Source organism: Azolla caroliniana, unplaced genomic scaffold (genome assembly GCF_043228905.1).
Source record: "Azolla caroliniana isolate FFs.n. ecotype wild unplaced genomic scaffold, voAzoCaro1.0.p SCAF_15, whole genome shotgun sequence".
Lineage (NCBI taxonomy): Eukaryota > Viridiplantae > Streptophyta > Polypodiopsida > Salviniales > Salviniaceae > Azolla > Azolla caroliniana.
This window is the reverse complement of record NW_028230450.1, coordinates 3,762,255-3,780,774: the sequence shown is the minus strand read 5'-3', so window position 1 is coordinate 3,780,774 and position 18,520 is coordinate 3,762,255. Positions and strand designations below refer to the sequence as shown.

At 37.0% G+C, this 18,520-nt stretch overlaps 3 protein-coding genes across 5 annotated transcripts; 2 read left to right on the top strand and 1 right to left on the bottom strand.

The window, feature by feature from the left end:
* Positions 1-1,211: 1,211 nt before the first annotated feature.
* LOC147854388 (microtubule-associated futsch-like protein) lies at positions 1,212-6,711 on the top strand. Of its 3 annotated transcripts, none has more exons than XM_087331059.1 (10): positions 1,212-1,332; positions 1,896-1,977; positions 2,074-2,554; positions 2,676-2,892; positions 3,728-3,777; positions 3,965-4,001; positions 4,117-4,854; positions 5,181-5,413; positions 5,541-5,610; positions 6,124-6,711. In XM_087331059.1, the coding sequence occupies exons 1-10, from the start codon at positions 1,308-1,310 to the stop codon at positions 6,255-6,257; spliced, it is 2,067 nt and encodes a 688-aa protein (XP_087187185.1). In that variant the 5' UTR covers positions 1,212-1,307; the 3' UTR covers positions 6,258-6,711. The 3 variants fall into 3 exon arrangements, with proteins under 3 accessions (XP_087187185.1, XP_087187186.1, XP_087187184.1); XM_087331060.1 differs by having other exon boundaries at positions 2,071-2,554; positions 5,181-5,404; XM_087331058.1 differs by having other exon boundaries at positions 2,071-2,554.
* A 1,507-nt stretch (positions 6,712-8,218) lies between these two features.
* Positions 8,219-10,558, bottom strand: LOC147854387 (uncharacterized). Its single transcript, XM_087331062.1, has 2 exons — positions 9,329-10,558; positions 8,219-9,120 (listed from the first exon to the last, which is right to left on the bottom strand). Exons 1-2 carry the CDS (start codon positions 10,150-10,152, stop codon positions 8,409-8,411), a joined length of 1,536 nt encoding a protein of 511 aa, XP_087187188.1. The 5' UTR covers positions 10,153-10,558; the 3' UTR covers positions 8,219-8,408.
* A 3,302-nt stretch (positions 10,559-13,860) lies between these two features.
* Positions 13,861-17,736, top strand: LOC147854386 (pentatricopeptide repeat-containing protein At2g39620-like). The gene has a single exon (XM_087331509.1). It carries the CDS (start codon positions 14,004-14,006, stop codon positions 17,049-17,051), a length of 3,048 nt encoding a protein of 1,015 aa, XP_087187635.1. The 5' UTR covers positions 13,861-14,003; the 3' UTR covers positions 17,052-17,736.
* Positions 17,737-18,520: the final 784 nt, after the last annotated feature.

Sequence of the window (18,520 nt, the reverse complement as noted above, 5' to 3'; positions counted from 1 at the left end):
ATTTATCATGGGCTTGGAAACTTGCAACTTTGATGATAAGATTATTCTCAAAAGAAGTGAAAAGGAAGTAATTCATAGAAGTGTTGAAATGAAGTGAGAAACTTTTTTGTCCCTAAAGCAAAACGTAGAGGTTAATGTTGCTTTGACTTGGGGCTCTGGGAAGACCATCCACGTGATTAGAATAACAGTAGGGCTGCATCAACAAAATACTCTCTTCCCCATTATATACATAGGTTATCTTGTAGGTCTTTCTATGATGCACAAGTTTCATCTAGAATACTTCGATACATAGGGTTAAGTAGAAAAACACGCAAAGCTAGCCCATTGATCGAGTGAGGCGACATCCCATTGGAGTGAGAAGACATTCAAGGTTAGAGAAATAACAAGTTTTCCATGTCACAAAGGGATGGAAAGCCCGTGCAAAAAAAATATAGGACAATACAGGCGATGATAGCATCGAGGGTCAAAAGAAGGAATTGACAAGTCTTCAGGGCTGCGAGAAAAATATCAATCTAGCCAATAGAAGTTCCCGAGAATCGAAAGCATAGCTTCATCCCACTAATTTCACGGAATTTCCCGAGTATACATACATATACAAACAAAAAGGCTATTGAAGGAACGCCTTTTACTATGAATATTATTTAGGGAAAAGTACCAGGATACCCCTGGAAGTTCTGTGAAATTATACACTCAAATCTTATTGTATAAGATAAACATGCACTTTATAAAGTAATTTATACACTCAAATATTTCGTAAATAGGGCTAGTTTGGGTCCATTTCTTCCATCTTTGCTAAATAGGGCTTGTAGATTTGAGTGTATAATTACTTTATAAAGTGTAATTTTTTGGACATAGGGGTAGTTTAGTAAATTTGGAACTTTCAGGGGCATTCTAGTAAATAGACGAACTTCCAGGGGTATCCTGGTACTTTTCCCTATTATTTATCTTCTTGTCTTTGTCCGGACAAGTGTGAAACCAAAATATTTAATCAGACAAGTGAGAATCGAATGCATGGCTTCATCCCACTAATTGCATGGAATTTCCCGAGCATACATTCCAAATTTACATATATGTACAAAACAAAAGGCTTTCTAAGGAACGCCTTTTATTATGAATTTTTATTTTCTTGTCTTTGTCCGGACAAGTGTGAAACCAAAATATTTAAATTAGGATCGTAAGCGCGCGAACGAGGGCCGTCTCTCTCGCTCTCTCTCTCTCTCTCTCTCTCTCTCTCTCTCTGTGCCAGCCATATCCATCTTCCTCGAAGGCCTGCAGACCAGGCAGAAGCTGAGAGAGCAAGGTTCTCCATGCATCCTCCCACCCCCTTTCCTGGTAATTCTCTCATCACGTCCATTTCCTTTATCCATCGTCATCTTGTTGTCTGTCTGTGTCCCTTTGATCAACGGGCATGGCGGCTCCTCCTTAGCTTGTTTCTTGAAGATGACCAGAGAAAGGAAAGAATCGACCTTGTATTACTTCTCTTTGCTTCTTGGAATAGCATTGTGTAAAATCTCTGTCTGTAATTAGATCGTTTTGATTTCATTGAGATGCTGTGAAATGCCTTTGAAGCGGAGTGATCTGGCAAAACCTTACTCTCTTTCTCTCTTTTTTCCTTAATGTCAATTCTCTGTCATAAAATGTGAAATTTCATTGTGGTATAAACCTGTCCTTGAATACTGCCGTCTGGTAATTGCCATATTCTGATTTTATCTGCGTTTTTGAATTCCATTATGGCTCCCCTCCTAGCTCATTCTAAAGACAGGACACAAAAAACGATTTTATTTATATTTCCTCTGCTACCTCATAACGAGTAATTTAGTGGAAATATCGAGGATTAACGAAACGATATTTCTTGAGGGACCGATATGTGATGCTTGAAAATTGTCATGTTTTAGCGCCTGCCCGATCAAGGATATCTGGGATTAAGAAAGAACCATTTCTTGAAAGATCAGCAAGAACAAATGCGGTGTCAAGAAGGTATTATAAAACATCAATCTTAAGCACATAATTTATAGTTGTATTGAGTTTGGTTAATTTCTTCTTGAATCAAATGTTTTTATTTGTCTGAAGCAGCGAGCAGATTTCTACGCCTTCTGTCAGAAAAGGAGAAGAAACGTTGACCAGGAAACAAAACGAGAAACCGATAATCACACCAAACAGGCGCTATTCTATATCATCTAAGACTGCAGGCACAAAACCAGAAAGTCATATTTCCGTTTCAGCTGCTTATAACTCTTTCGAAATGTTCAGTAAACGATCTTCATATCAGGGATCTAGACAGACATCTAAAAGCATGATTGTTGCGCGTATACCTAGTGATAAAACGTTGCCATCAATTAAAGGATTTACAAAGACTCCCCTTACTACAAGCTTACAAGCCAATAGCTTTCCAATTCGCAAAAAGATGGATTCTCCTCACGTGTTTAAGAAAGCTGCAATAAGAATGCTCAGGTCTGCTAATTATTGGATGGAGCAAGTCAAACTAGCTGAAGCAATAGAGAAACACACTGTAGCTATGGGATTTTTTCGGCTTGCCTTTGAGTGTGATGCAGAGGTGGGTAAATATTGTTATACCTTGTCTCTGTAATATTGATGAATGAGTCTGACAATACATGAGATACCTGTTGCAAAATTTGCTTGTGGATTTTCACTAAGTGAATTCTTGACTTTGACAGCCTAGAAATTTCCTCAAAGAAGAACTAGTTGCGTATGTAGAACGATATTCGCTGTGTTCTGATGCAACCAAACAAGTGCTAATCTGCTATGGTATCATTGAAGATGTCCAAGAATCTGAAATCTCTACGAATTCTGATGCTAGTGGTGTTTGTGAGTCACCATATGCTTGCAACGTTCCTGTGGAGCATTCCATTCGGGAGCAAGTGAATGAATCAGGTCCTTAGTCATTTATTACCATTAATATTATATACGTATGTGTATCTTTGTATAAGTTAGAAGGGAATATGAGCATCATTAGATTCACTCAGCAGCTGGCAAGGAAGTTATGTCTTTCTTAGATGTTCATCCTTCTCTTTTCTTGATATAATTTCAGAGACGCTATTTCCAAAAAACAATGCAGCACAGCGATGTGTTGCTCTCACTGTTTTTGAGTTCCTCATCTTAAATAATAGAAATGATTTTTCTGTTCAAAGAATACAGCGTTTTGATAGAGTAAGCACATTTAGACGACATGCCTTTGTTAGCTGCATGAAGAAATGAATATACATTTTGATAGCTCTAATCTGATTTGATGTAAACAAATGCCTGGGTTAGATAAAAGTTTGGTTATTATAAATGTGTAACCCTGATTATTATTTAGAAGTTCGTATAATTTTATGGCCTACTACGATCCTGTAAACATACAACAAATTTTTAAGACTATATTGAACGTTTTACAAATAGCGTTATCTCTCTTATTTCGAATTAATAAAAGTTAAATTTGAAGGTATCTTTTCGACATCTGTGATAGTGACGATGGTGAAATAAATATGCAGCATGATATGTCTCATTCATGTGCATTATCATGAATAGGTATAGTTTCGCCGATATCATTGTGTTATCTTCATTACTATTTACAAGTTCTTATAATTTCATTGCCTCGAATATGTTTTTGAGCGTTCACCACATTGTTGAGTCTGTATCAATAATTTTATAAATAACATTATTTTTTATGTCTACTTCATAATTATCTTTCTTTTGAGTTAATCTAGTTTATTAATTGTTACTGCAGAAGAAAGTACACCGCTGAAACATAAACCAGATGCAAAGAATACTAGTGAGGTATGAAGTCATATTTGCCATCTATAGTCTTTCTACAACTTTTGCATATTTTGAAAATGTGAATGGAGATTTTGGAAGAGTAGAGTGACGTTCACTGTAAAAAGGCAACCCTGCTAAAGGAAGTATCACATTTCATAATCCCGTTCAAGGTCAGTTAAAAACATATAAACTTCTCTTTTCATTGCAGGAGATCATCGACATCAATGGATCTCCATTGATTCCAGGTGAAGTTTTCCCCATAGTTTCCACTAGACTAAACCTCCATACATTTTATAGTTGCACCACAATTTGAAACATATCCTAATTTTATGGTTTACATTAACCAAACTCTGTATGCAGGTCATATTGGAGCAATGGATGTTGATAGTCTTACCAGGGAGGTGGTTTCATGCATAATGTCTAGTATGGATTTCACTGACAGTCCTTCTGTGGTAGAAAGTCAGATGTGTTCTAATGTCGTAATAGCATCCCCTCCTCAAAGTAGTTGCTTGTTAAAAGCCTCACAGATCGGCCTGGATTCTGCAGTTGAAAAGGACAATATGGGAAATTCTGTTTTATACCAAATGGAATCGAGTGGATTGAACATAAATTTGGATGATATGGAAAATTTGGATTTATGTCACATGGAATCCTGTGGATCTAAACCAAGTGTGGATGTATGTAATAAGATTTTGAAGGAAGTTGGTGCAAATGAGTCTATGGAAGAGGTTTTGACCTTGTGTCAGGAAGACAAAAATGATTCTAATAAATTGATTAGTTGCACTCTAGAGCCAAAATTCATCGCTTTAGAGGCAGATAACAGAATCAGTGACAAAGAACCAAATGTCTCGACATGTTTGTCTGCATCTTCTCTCTGTGAGTTTAATCTCTATGATGAACTGGATACTGATAAAAGAAATAGTGGAGTAACAGCTCAATCTGCAATCAACGATGAAAATAGTTCTGACACTTCATCATCATGTCCTGATAATAACTTAAAGGATTCCACAATGTTGCGCTTTGAGGATATGGCCATACCCGAAATGGACCAGAAGGTTGAGATACAGAAATCAAACATCGTGTCCTGTGAAGCAGAAGGTGATTGTCAGTACTTGCGAAATTTCTCTTCACAACTAAGTTTATACATGAACCGATAGGAAATACAAGGAAAAACCAAAGCTATATAGGAATATTGTAGATTTTATTTGTATATTCGTTCAGATTTTGTACTGCAAATTTGGTAATACAGTTGTGAGCAATGTGTAGGACTTGTTTCTTTAATACTCAGATAATATTTCTTTTCGTAGATAAAGCAATAGGAAATTATAAGAAGGTTCTACAACTTGTAGAAAACTTGTAGTTAATTACGTGTGTTTTGTTCCCGTTAAAAATAGGAAATGAATGTATCCTTTTTCCTAAAACAGGTGAGAGTATAGAGGGTTCAAATGGACGAACACATTCACCTACAACTGCAGTTCTGCCAAAGTCCAGGAGTGATTCAGCAGCCCTTACTTCTGTATCCTCATCATCATTATCATTAAAAGAGACTGACACAAGTGTCCGAAAGCGTGGAAAAGCTACAACAAAACGTGGTGGAAGTAATGCAGACATGGCAACATCAGGATATGTGAAGAAAATAGTGGAAGAGGTGGGGCTGGTTAGAAAATCCCTTCCTTTTTTTGTCAGTCTTTCGCAAGCTTCTTATTCATAACTGTATGTGAAAAGGCAATGTAATGAAGGCTTGGATGTTCGTATAACATGGAAAAGCTTTGTTCAATGTTCAGGTAGCTTCCTCACCCGACAAGAATTCAAGCTTGGACATGGAAAACGTCAATCTTTTTGTTGCAACACCAGGTAGATATAGTTTTCTTGTGTAAATGGTGATATTATAAATTTCTAATGTAAGTTAGTATGGTTAGGTTGCTCTTATCGCAAAATACATTTCTCTTTTGCAAATGAGAACTTGATATGTTTCTTTTGTGTGAATAAGAATGCTGTATATTTGTCTTAGGTAAAAGAGAATGTCAGACGTTCTTGTGTAATGGTAATGTTATATGTTTCTCTTGCGTAAATGGGAATGAGAATTTTATTTTCCTCGTAAATGAGAAAGAGGTAAATTTCTTGTTTAAATGACTGTTTTATGCCTTGTGAAAACGAGAATGTTGCTTTGCTGCTGTTGTTGTCGGCAAGTGGCAATGTGCATTTCATATATAAATGAGATTATTACAGAAACTCTTGCGTAAATGGGAATGTTATACCTTTCTCTCTTGTGCAAATGAGAACGTTGCATGTTCCTGTGGAAATGAGAATTTGTTGGCTGAGAGTGTTATGCATGTCCTGAATATACTCTTGCATCTCATGATACAGAGTCAACAGGGTTGAGGCGCTCTGCAAGATTAAGAGCTACTCCTGTTAAAGCCATGTCAGCGTCTCAGCGTGAAACGAATGCACTACCAATCTCCACCCCTCGCCGACGTCGTCAAACTCCATCCAAGGTCTAATGTCACTCTTGAGAAATCTAGTTTTCTTTTACTACTATTTTTCTAGCTTCCTCTCTAGTGAGAATCTCTCGTCGTTACTATTGCGAACTGTCATATATTTATACCTAAATAAATAAATAAGTAAATCAATATAATTACTGGCTAAAATCATGAAAATTAACTTATCAAAGTGGCCTATCTTCTGAGAAGCTGAAAATTCTCATTAACAATGGGCGAAGCTCGCTTTTCATTATTAGAAAATGATCGGATATTATTGGATTGTCGTCTATGACATAGGAGGTGTAATGGAACTCTCAGGAAATCTTCCTCTTTTATGATTTTTTCACTATCAGGATGTAAACAATAAGGTTTTCTGCCCCTTTTATATTTTGGAACTGCAAAAGTATGTAAATATTTTCTTCCGATTCCATGGGTAATAAAAACCGGTAAGAAAATATGAGAATTTTGTTGGATTTTCTGTTAAACTGGAGGGTGTTTTCCTTACCTAAATTTACGATTATTTTCATGAAATGGAGGGCGTTTTCTTTGCATCACTTGCAACCATATTTTACATGTTGCATTGTCATACAATTTATTTGCTTTGTCACCGTGCTGCTCTGACAATTAAAGGATATTTACTACTATGCATATGGAGCAATGTAAGCGCCAAACCTTCCACTGAGTGTGAAGTAGCATAACTCCAAAGAAGCATAAGATCTAAATGCTGTAAACCCATGTTCATGAAGGGAGCAAATAAGTTTCATGGAAAATATTTGGATTCATAGTAAGCTCTTGTGAAATGTTTGGTTTTTGCCCCCAAATTCTTTGGGGATGAGAAAGGAACTAAATCAATAACCGAAGGAGTCTCCTAGACACTTCTTAGATGTCTTATGAGGAGAAATGAAAAAAATTTGGTGAGAGAAGGTGATATTGAGGTATAAGTGGCAATGAGAGTCTTTGTGTGTCACGGTTAAGTTCTAAGGTACAACAATACATCTCTTTTCAATGAGGCAATGATTGTCTAAGATGTCTAAACATTGTAAGAATGAGATATATGTATATATATATATTACGGTTGTTTATATTAAGGAATTTGAATAATGTGAGGAAAGAGATATCTTGCCCAAGTATACACCTATGACAATTAAGGAATGTATAGAATCTTTGTGCATAAAACTGCTTCACCAACTCCTCAATTTCATCCTAATCTCATTAATGGAACTTTTAGTGTCTTTACATAGAAAATTGCTACCATCTCATCAAATTTATCCTAAATCTCATGGTAATGAGTAAACCTTTTCAGGTTGCTTTGCTTATGGCAATCACATCGCTGGTTCTTTAGATTCAAATGCTTGAGAATTTTTTTGTTGTATTGTACATTTCTTCAATCATTTAGATACATTTTTTGCACACAAACTTCTCAATGTCTATTTTGATTCTTAAGTCATACTTTCTCATGAATTGGCTGGCTATTCAACTAGTATTCTTGTGAATTTAGTTTCTCAATGCCCATACCAGTTTGTTGGCGATCATTTGGATTTCTTTTCCTTTGGATCATGTCATAGCTCCTTAAGAATTGACAGATTCATTGTATCGCTATTAGGTTTTACTATTTTACACATTAGTATATACCATAAATTCCAAAATTTCCTACATATCAGGTTGTCAGGTTTGACTTCTTGTATTGCATGTGAAGCATAGAGCTTGTAATCCAGCACTTTAATGCGAGTTTGTTATAACATGCTATTTACATTATTTGTAATGTCTCACTTTTATTGAGGGCAATGAGTTCCTAACAAGAGCAGTCCAACTAGACACAACAGCTAATTCACTTGGTTTTGAGCTTGTAACAGAATCAGTCGTAGTAGATCTTACAGTGCCATCATAGAGACAATGTTTGAATAATCCGACAGTCAGATCTATCCAGGAAGGATTTTACAATTTAGGAAACAGAATACAATGAAAGAGAATACACATCAAAATGGGGTATAAAATTGCTTCTATATAGTGCAGATTGATCCCGACAGCTTAATAAGGCTACAATGTCAGATACATACAAAATGGAGAAGTTAATAATAAAACATGTAAAAGTGCCTTCATACATTTGTATTGCAAAATTTGCCACGTTCCCTAATGAAAAGGTGGGTTAGCTAATAAATTCTAAGAAACAAGCTAATCAGAGAACTCTTTCCTAAGCTTTCTTGTGAATGACTGGCAGGCATCAATACTAAGATCAATGGCTGCAGCCAAAGCCATGAAGACTGCAGAATCTTCCACAGAAGAGAGATGGCGTACTGCAACTTGGACTTCTGGTTTCATTCGATCCTTATTATAACTTCGACCCCCTTTTCCTCCAACAGTACAACTCATGACAAAACCATCCAAGCCACAAACGGCCATATTGAATGCAAAATCTCCACTACTTTGTGGACTACCTGTAGGAGACAAAAGAGTGGGACAAGCTTTTGATGTATCTATAGAAAATTCTCCACCTTTGTTTGTGTTTATGACCGTCTCCGAAATTAAGATGCCATCACTAATGCTGTTGATGTTGATACCACCACCTTCTGGAACAAGCTGGAATCTAAACCCAACTCCACCTTTGATTAGACCTTGTTCTCGCCAAGCTTCTAATCGACCCCATGGACACCAAGAACTTACACCACCAGGATCAGATCGGAGGATAAGCCATGCCCCCGGATTAGATCGACTCACATGATTGGAGCCTGCTGAAGGCACAAATGGTGTCACCATAGATGCTGCTGCAACTGGGGAGCCAGATAGATCATGGATCATAACAAGCCATCCTTTCCGTTCCCTTTTCTTCTCTTTCTCTTTTTCTCTGTTTGATGAAATTGCCCATCCCTTGAAAGCATCCTCCAACCTATAGTTGCACATACAATATATCACATCACACTTCATCAAGCTTGACTTTTTTTAAACTTGATTTGAGAATTAAATGAAAACTTCATGGAAAAGAGCAGATTCCAATCTACATTAAGAGAGGGTTGTTCTTTTCTTAATAAATAAGAGTTAAAGACACAATAAAAAAATTGATAGCAATGAAAGAAAACAGAAACAGAAACGCGTACCCACTTCTCGAGCTCCTGTCTCGACTAAACTTGCAACTAAAGATAGGTTGTTTACAATTCCCCAAAGTCTGCACAATCTGGGAGCTTAATACAGGATCTCCATCAAAGCAGAACAAAAACCTCGGGTCAGGTTCTACTTTAACAAGAAGATGAATTTCGGCATTATTAGTTTTGCTACTATTACACTCGGTCTTTTTCTTCCCATTAATGCTGGTCCATCCATGGCATACCTCCAGGGATCTAACCCTACCTTCTGACCATTCTTGACAAACCCTAATCTTGAGGCTTCCTATTTGTCTCACTTTACTTTCTGCTTCTTCTCTTTTTCTTCGCCTTCCCCTTATTTGGCTTCCCGAAAAGACAACAATTTCAAGGTAAGCAAAAGAAGATGATGACGAAGAAGAAGAATAAGCTCCAAAGCAATGGAGATTGTGATGCAATAGTTTGCTTAGGGCTGGTTTGTCCAAGTAAAAGTTAGCTCTGATACTATTTGAAAAATAAGTTTGTTCATCTTCGGAACCTCCAATTCGATGATAAGTGCGAGAATTGGTCCTTGAAGTTTGATGGACCAAATTAGGGCTGGGGCAGGGGTTCAGGTTCGAGTTGTTGTTTGCGTTAGGGTTAGGGTCGGGACCTGAGTAAGTCTTAGGGTTAGGGTTAGGAATTGTTTTAGGGTTTAGTACTGGAATCACTGCTGTTTGGATAGGGAAATCATGTAATTTGATCTTACAAAAGTAAGAAGAAGAAGCAGCAGCTTCTTCTGCCTCATTAAATCGTAAGGCCAAGGAGGAGACACTCACTCTGATGAAATCCATAGCATCCATCGTAATGACAGAGAAATTAGAGCTTCTACTTCCATTTCTCACATGGAGACAAGGGTAGGGGTGTTTTTGTTTTCAGGAGACTTTCTGCAGATCGCTAAACCGTATGAAAACAAACACTGAGAAACCCACAACATAAAAGGCGAACAGTTTATGGTTTTCTATTGGCACCATGGCCTTCTCCAAGGCACCAAACCCTAATAACCGAACATCACAAACAGAGAGAGAGAGAGAGAGAGAGAGAGTGAGTGAGAGAGAGAGAGATCTAACCCTAAGAAAAAAACACTGAGAAACCACAGCGAGAAAAGTGAAAAGTTTATGGTTTTCTATTCGTATTATGACATTCTCCGAGGCACCAAAACCTAAAAACAGAGCATGAGAGAGAGAGAGAGAGAGAGATCTGAACCCTAAGAAAAACCCACAACGAAAAAGGTGAAAAGTTTATGGTTTTCTATAGGTACTGCGACCTTTCTCCAAGGCACCAAACCCTAAAAATAGAGTGGCACAGAGAGCGACAGGGGAGCTAAATGTGCAGCTTCTCTCAGTCATCATCATCATGTCTGTTGTTGTTGTTCTTCTTCTGTAATGTTAAATATCTCTCTCCTTCTCATATGAAAGCACTCTACTCTTTTTAATGCCTTTGTGTTTGTGTGTTCCCAACCAAAGGGTCAAAAAACTCCACATAATAATAATAATTAGTAGTAGTAGTAATAATAATAATAATAATAATAATAATAATAATAATAATAATAATAATAATAATAATAATAGTAATAATAATAAGCTTCCAAAGGCCACACTCTCTCACTCACACAAGTGACAAGGCCACACACACACACACTGCATGTGAGTCTTGGCTCAAGTGGTCCTAAGAAGCATTTTAGGACCTAATGAGTTAGCATCATTTATTAGTTGTCTTGTCATCATTCGTTGGCGGCGTTGGCCTCGGTATCGGACATTAGCTTTTGAGATGCTCTATTTAGGAGCTAATGAGCTACTGTTGTCCCTGTTGGAATTGCAGTCGTTGAACACCAAGAAAAAGTTGTCGGAATGTTGAGCACCCGCCTGGGAAACATAAGGGAAAGCACATTGCCTGCATACGTTCGTATATGTTGAACAGTGGCATGAAACATCTCTGTGTTTTATTTTGGCCCTTTTTGTGCTTATGAAGTTGACGCTAAAGCTTATATGTTTACACCATGTGCGAGTCACAAAACTCTCTACGCAACAAAGTACACACATGCTTATTGCGTGTTATACCAATGTGCCCCTCGAGGGCTTGTTGGCCATTAATTCGTAATTGGGCATTAGAAAGCTCACAATAACTATTAAGCTTTGCTCACCTGTCATAAGGTGTAGGTTACTTGGATCCACACAAGGCATGCACAATACAATATGTTTTCGGAAATGTTTACGGTATTAATATACATGTGAACGTTTGGTTATGTAACAAACTTGAGATGTTTTATTTAGTCTTTGACGATGCAAAACATATTCATGCAACAAACGGAGTGTGGGCTTATGCTTTATAAGGTTTATATTGCATAACTCAAATCATACATTTGTTGATAATGTTAAACATTGCAAAGTTGTTGGATGCATATGTATCTTTAAACATAATGGTAGTCTGCTACTAATAATCATGTTTGCGCTTTTTCCAATATCATGGTTCACGAGAATGCAAAACATATTTCATACTCATTGTCAATGGTCTTTATGTTCCCAACATAATCACAAAAAGTATATCGCAAGTTAAAACACTAACCTTTTTGCTTGACTAGTGGCACATTATGCTCAAAACTATGTTGGTGATATTCATATCCAAGTAAGTTGCATTGATATGATATTACTAATTGGGACCCGGAAATAACGTTGTTATTCATACATTTATACTCATTCAATAGTGGTATAAATGCTTGTGGGTAATTTCCAAACCATCAATTGACTTTCCTTTTTATTGAAAACTTGGCCGTAAAGCTTGGGACGGTTCCAATTTTAATCATGTTGTACTCTAGAAAACCAAACAATTCATATCAACTATCATTGTTCAATCACAAATGGACATGAACTTAAGGAAGGAGTGTTGGTCGTGTAGCAAGTTTAGATAGAAAGTATGGATTACTCACTTCACCTAGTAGTAGTAACTACATCATTGCTCCATGTAACTCTTATTTTGCAACACTTTATTTTCTATGTATTAAAGGTCATCCACATCCACATCACATTAGCATTAGTACTTGTAAGAAGTAACTCCGTATTTCTAAGAAATTTGTTGAATTGTTTTCCCAGGCATTGAAGCAGTATTTCTAGCTTTCAAGCTTTTCTGCTACATTAAACGTTCATGGCATAGTTGCATAAAGTACCACACTTTTTCTTACGTATAGTGTCATCAAGATTTTAAATGTTGATAGAACATTTGTCATTGACTACATCTTATCAGAAGAATTGGCGAAATTGTCCATGTACTCTATACCTATAAATATTCATTGCGTATATGAGACGTCATACGTTAGGATTATCTACCCACAAACTTTGAAATAATATAATACATGTAATTATGCCTTAATTATATATAACATGGAAGAACTTAAACAATATTATTGTCAAGTTGTTAGAGCCCCTCTAAGACGGTTGTTATTTCATCCTTGTAGTGCAATAAAGATGTGGTAATCGTATCATAATATGTTATGAGAGATTAATATTCAACAATACATTGATTGTGCAATCAATTCTAATGGCAAAACAAATGTCCCTTTCAAAGTATATTTAGGAGGAAAATCCATGTGTGATGAGTTAAGGAGGAGAGATAACCAAGTGGTTCATGGCTCTAGCCTTAAAAACTTGCTTTGCAAGTGGAACATGCTATTTAATGTACAAAGATTTTGGTACACTGTGATGAACCATTTCAACATCAAGCACGTTTTGAATTAACATAAGCACACTTTCTGAAGTTGTTAGAGAATGACCTAGCATGATTATGTGTTAGGATCCTTGACATTGACTAATCTTGTGAGGTTTACTCATGAACCCGTCATGTGCCCCCAAACTCTCGCATGTATCATAAAGGAGGCATTTTACATTCAAGTCGCCACCAATGATTGACCATGTTGGTGGCTTTTCGATTCATAAGTGCTTAGGACAATGGGACCACACATTAACCAGTTCGTGCTTGGACCTTATAGGTCAGGTCGAGTGGATTCAAATGGTCCTAGAGGTGGAAAACAAAAAGAAAAAAGAAAAAAGATTGACGCCCAAATCCACAACCATAACCATGGTCACAAATCCAATCCCAAGACCTAGAGAAACCACTTCAAGAATGGTATCATGGCTGACACGTTAGCCCAAACACTTAAGGAACGTGTTGCTAGGTAAGTATCATCCAATGTGTTGGGGGTCTCTCGTGGTGGTGTTCTGTTATACATATTGTGTGTGGGTAGGTAATTGTTAAGCAATATGCATATGCCATGAAGGGAAGAAGTTTATGATTAATTAGCAACATGCCCTTGAGAAGAACCTAATGATTATTGCATACAAATGCACCTTGAGCTGAAGCTTATGATTATTACCTACAATGCCCTTGAGAAGAAGCTTATGGTTATTACATACAAGGCCCTTGATAAGAAGTTTTATTGTTATTACTCAAATGCCCTTTGGGAAGAAGGTTATATGTAATTGCTCTCAATGCCCTTACCAAGACCTTGCCAGAGAAACTGCTCCTACCAAAATGGGTAGTTCAGATTCTCTGTGGCCATGGGGTAAGATCCTCACTGATCATCTCCTGGTCTGGTATGTGAGGAAAAGAAAGCCTTGGACAGATTGAAAGGCATGGTTCCTTTCACTTCAGAAGACGGATCATGCCTCCCCGTCCATCAATGGAATATCATACCTTCCACAAACAAAGGGTGAAAAGGAATCCAAGCTATGATTGGAATTACCTCATCGCAGATTGTGTTAAGTGCGGAAAACCTCATTATGCGTTCGAATTATATGAAAGAATGCAGAAGGATCATTTAATTCCTACTCCTCATACCTTTGTAGCTTTACTAAAGGCTTGCAGAATCCTAAAGGATGTTGAAAGAGGTGAAGAAATTCATAAAACCGTGTCCCTAAATGGGTTATTGTCTATAGACCCCTTTATTGGCAGCACATTGATTGACATGTATGCAAAATGTGGTATGCTTGGAAAAGCACAGGAAGTGTTTGATATGTTACCTTTTCGGACTTTTGTTACATGGACTATTCTTATAGTAGGATATTCAGAACATGGGCAAGTTGAAGAATCAATGAGTTGTTTTGAACATATGCAAGTAGAAGGTATCTCTCCAGATTATACCACTTTCCTATGCATCTTGAAAGCTTGTTGTTCTGGTGGAGCTATAACAAAAGGCCAAGTAATACATGCAAATATTGTAGAAATAGGGCTCGAAGGAAATCATGTTGTCGGTAGTTCTATTGTTGGTATGTATGCCTCTGGTGGTTTCTTTATAGAAGCAAACAATGTTTTTGATAAGATTCTTAATCGAGATGTAGTATCGTGGACTGCATTGATTTCTGGATACATCAAACACGGTCATGGTAATGAAGCATTTTCATGTTTAGGAAAAATGCGACTTGAAGGTTTGTCTCCTAATAATGTCACATTCATATGCATTTTGAAGGCTTGTGGGAATATGTGTGACACAGTTAAGGGAAATGAAATCCATTGTGAAATTACTGAGAAAGGTTTGTTAAGGGAAGATACTTGCCTCGGTAATGCATTAATTGATATGTATGTCACATGTGGAAATCTCGCTGATGCACACCACGTGTTTGAGAATCTTGTCGATAGAGATGTTGTTTCATGGAATGTGCTTATGGCGGGGTATCTTAAACATGAAAGCTATCAAGAAGTACTAGATTGTTATGAACAAATGCACTTAAAAAGAACTCCTTTGACTTCAATTTCTTTAATCTATTTTTTGAAAGCTTGTGGAGGACTAAAAGCCATTGAAATGGGGCAAGAAATACATACTGAAATAGAAAGAGAGGGACTGGGAGCAGACCTTTTACTTGTTGGCTCCTTGATAGAGATGTATATGAATTGTGGTTTTCTTAGCAAAGCTAAGGAGGTTTTTGATAGCCTTGTAACCCAAGATATTGTTTCTTGGACTGCATTAATTGCAGGATATGAAAAGAATGGATACTGTGAGGAAGCACTTGCATCCTTTGAAAAGATGCAATTCAATGGAATTTCTCCAAATTCTGTCACATTTGTGTCTATATTGCGAGCTTGTGGTGGCAGTGATAATGTAGCCAAGGGTCAGGAGTTATATTCAGAGATTTCAAGGAAAGGGTTTATTGAAAGGGATGTTACTATTGGCAATGCGCTAATTGATATGTACACTGAATGCGGTTTACTATTTAGAGCGCGTGAAGTTTTTAATAAGCTACCAAGTCAAGATGTTGTATCATGGAACATGATGATAACAGGGTATGCAAAATATGGACACAGCGAAGAAGCATTGGACCATTTTATAAAAATGCAGTTAGAGGGACATTTACCAAATGCTATTACATACATCTCCAGTTTGAAAGCTTGTGGGCATATAGAAGTAGCTTCATACGAGGGTAGACAACTTCATGCTATGATTGTTGCAGATTCATCATTAAAAAGAAATTTTGATGTTTGCAAGTTGTTGATGGCTATGTATGCACAGTGTGGTATGCTTTCAAAAGCAAAACAGCTATTTGAAATGCTTACTATTCAAGATACAGCTTCTTGGAATATGCTCATTGCAGGATATGTTAAACATGAACATGGAGAGGAGGCATTAGATTATTTCAAGAAAATGCAGCAACAGGGTGTAGCAATTGATTCAGCTACAATTATGTTGAACATGAAAGCTTGCAGCAGCTTAGGGAGCATAGACAACCTTCATATATTACATGATGAGTTGATGTTTAAAGGTGTGATAGATGGAAATGATGTCATTGGTAATGCCTTGGTGGATGCTTACATGAAATGTGGTTCATTTTATGAAGCAAAAGAAGTATTTGATAATCTTTCTCATAGGGACATTATTTCATGGAATACTCTAATTACAGGATATGTCAAGCAGGGGCATAGTGAGGAATGTTTGAACTGTTTTGAACAGATGCAATTTGAAGGTGCTTCTCCAAACCTTGTCACGTTTCTTTCATGTTTGAAAGCATGTAGTAGCATAGGAGCTATCAGTAAGGGTGAAAAAATATATTCTGAAATAGCTAGAGTAGGATTGTGTGAAATAAACCATTCGATTGGCAATGCATTGGTAGATATGTATGCGAAATGTGGTTTGCTTCCCCAAGCAGAAGAGGTGTTCATAAGACTAGGAGTTCAAGACCTAGTCACGTGGACTGCATTACTTGCAGGATATTCTCAGTTAGGGGACTACGAAAATGTGTTCCGTCTTTTTGCAAGGATGTTAGATGATGGACAGAAAGTGAATCTCATTACTTTGAACAGTGTTCTTAATGCATGCAACCATGCCGGACAAGTTGAACAAGGTGAATGTTGCTTCCTGGCAATGGACAAAATCTATAAAATTGATCAAACTCTTGAACAATTTAGTTGTATGTTGGATATTCTTTCCCGAGCAGGGCAATTAGAAAAAGCTGCAATCATGATTATGGAGATGCCATTCCATCCTGATCTTGCGGTATGGAATATATTTCTCGGAGCTTGTCGGAAATGGGGCAATGTGGGGATGGGAAAGTATGCCTTTGGCCATGCTATTAACATGGACAAGAAAGATATGACAGCTTATGTATGTATGCGCAACATTTATGCTGATGCTGGCATGCAAGAGGAAGCAACAAGAATTGAGGCAATGAGAATGTGTAATGTATTCCCTGAAGAGTACACTATGTGTATAGTAGATTGATGTATAAACACTGATCAGTCGCAAGAATGCCATACTACACGGAAAGCAGTAAAAATCTCACCAAAGTGGTGCATGGCTTTTATTAGAAATTTCATTCTAATAACTTTTCTCATGAAGTACTTCATTCCAAGGACATTCCTCATTTGCAGGAAGCAAGATACGCGGTATCTTGCTCAATTGTTCTAGAAACCTCATGAGTATACATTACCCCTACAAATGTAGCAGCATGGGGATGGTAATGCATGCTTTTCTTATAGCTTTCTTGATGTATCAGTATATATGGTCGACCTTTATGCAGATGCTGGCATGCAGGAAAAAGGGAAAGACAATTAACATGATGAGGATGAAAAAGGCAGGTATTGGATAATGGAAGGTACACAACATTGATTGACAAAGTCAGGTACTTTGTTCTTGCCTCAATGATTGATTCATGCACATCCATACTGATTCAAACCCCCGAAAAACAGGAGGAAGTAGAGTGATACTCAAAAAACATTGATTGACAAAGTCAGGTACTTTGTTCTTGCCTCAATGATTGATTCATGCACATCCATACTGATTCAAACCCCCGAAAAACAGGAGGAAGTAAAGTGATACTCAAAAGGCAAAACTCCAGGTATGTCCCTGTGAGTTCACCTATCCACTAGATTGCCCTTCCATGTTCCGAAATTGCCAGAATGCTCGTGGCTCCAAAAAGTACACGTTGTAAAATAGACGTACAAACAAAATACCTAACCTCTTTACCAAAATACCCTACAAACTAAACCTAATTACCAAAACACCTTTACATGGCCAAACTGTCTGCTTTATTATCCAAGTATATAGGCAACCTACACCATATTAGATTGCTAAAATGCCCAACATACCAAACTTAAATTACCATTACATTCACAATGGCCAACTGCATCAAAATTAACATTCACAATGGCTAATTACACCAAAATTAATCATCATTACATCCACAATGGCAAATTGTACCTCTACGTTCCTTCTACCTTAATTCTATTTCTTAAACTTTCCCTATTATTTGACTCTTGGCTATTACTTCAGTCATTCCATTTATTAATTTGCCCTATTAGTTTATATCTAACTATCAACCTCAACCTTCACTTTTCTTAATATGACGTACTAGATGTTTGACTATCAACTTTATCCTTTGTAATTCTGAATCAGCTCTGTTATTTGATGTTTGACTATGAATCATAGCATTTTTGTTTCCCAAATCCACTTTGAAGGAGCATTAGGGATGATGCAATTAATTCTTATGTTGAGCTAAGAGTGATCAATGCATACAAAAGAAGGTAATTTCCACTCATATGATTCATCAAAACCTCTTTTTCCACATACAGCTTAGAAGGCTATACCAAACCAAATTTCACCATCTATTAAGGTTGTCTTGTTAATGGCATGGTCTTATGAAAGGGTTAACAGAGAAACTTCTGGGGGTTTACTTGGGTCAGTAGTTTTTT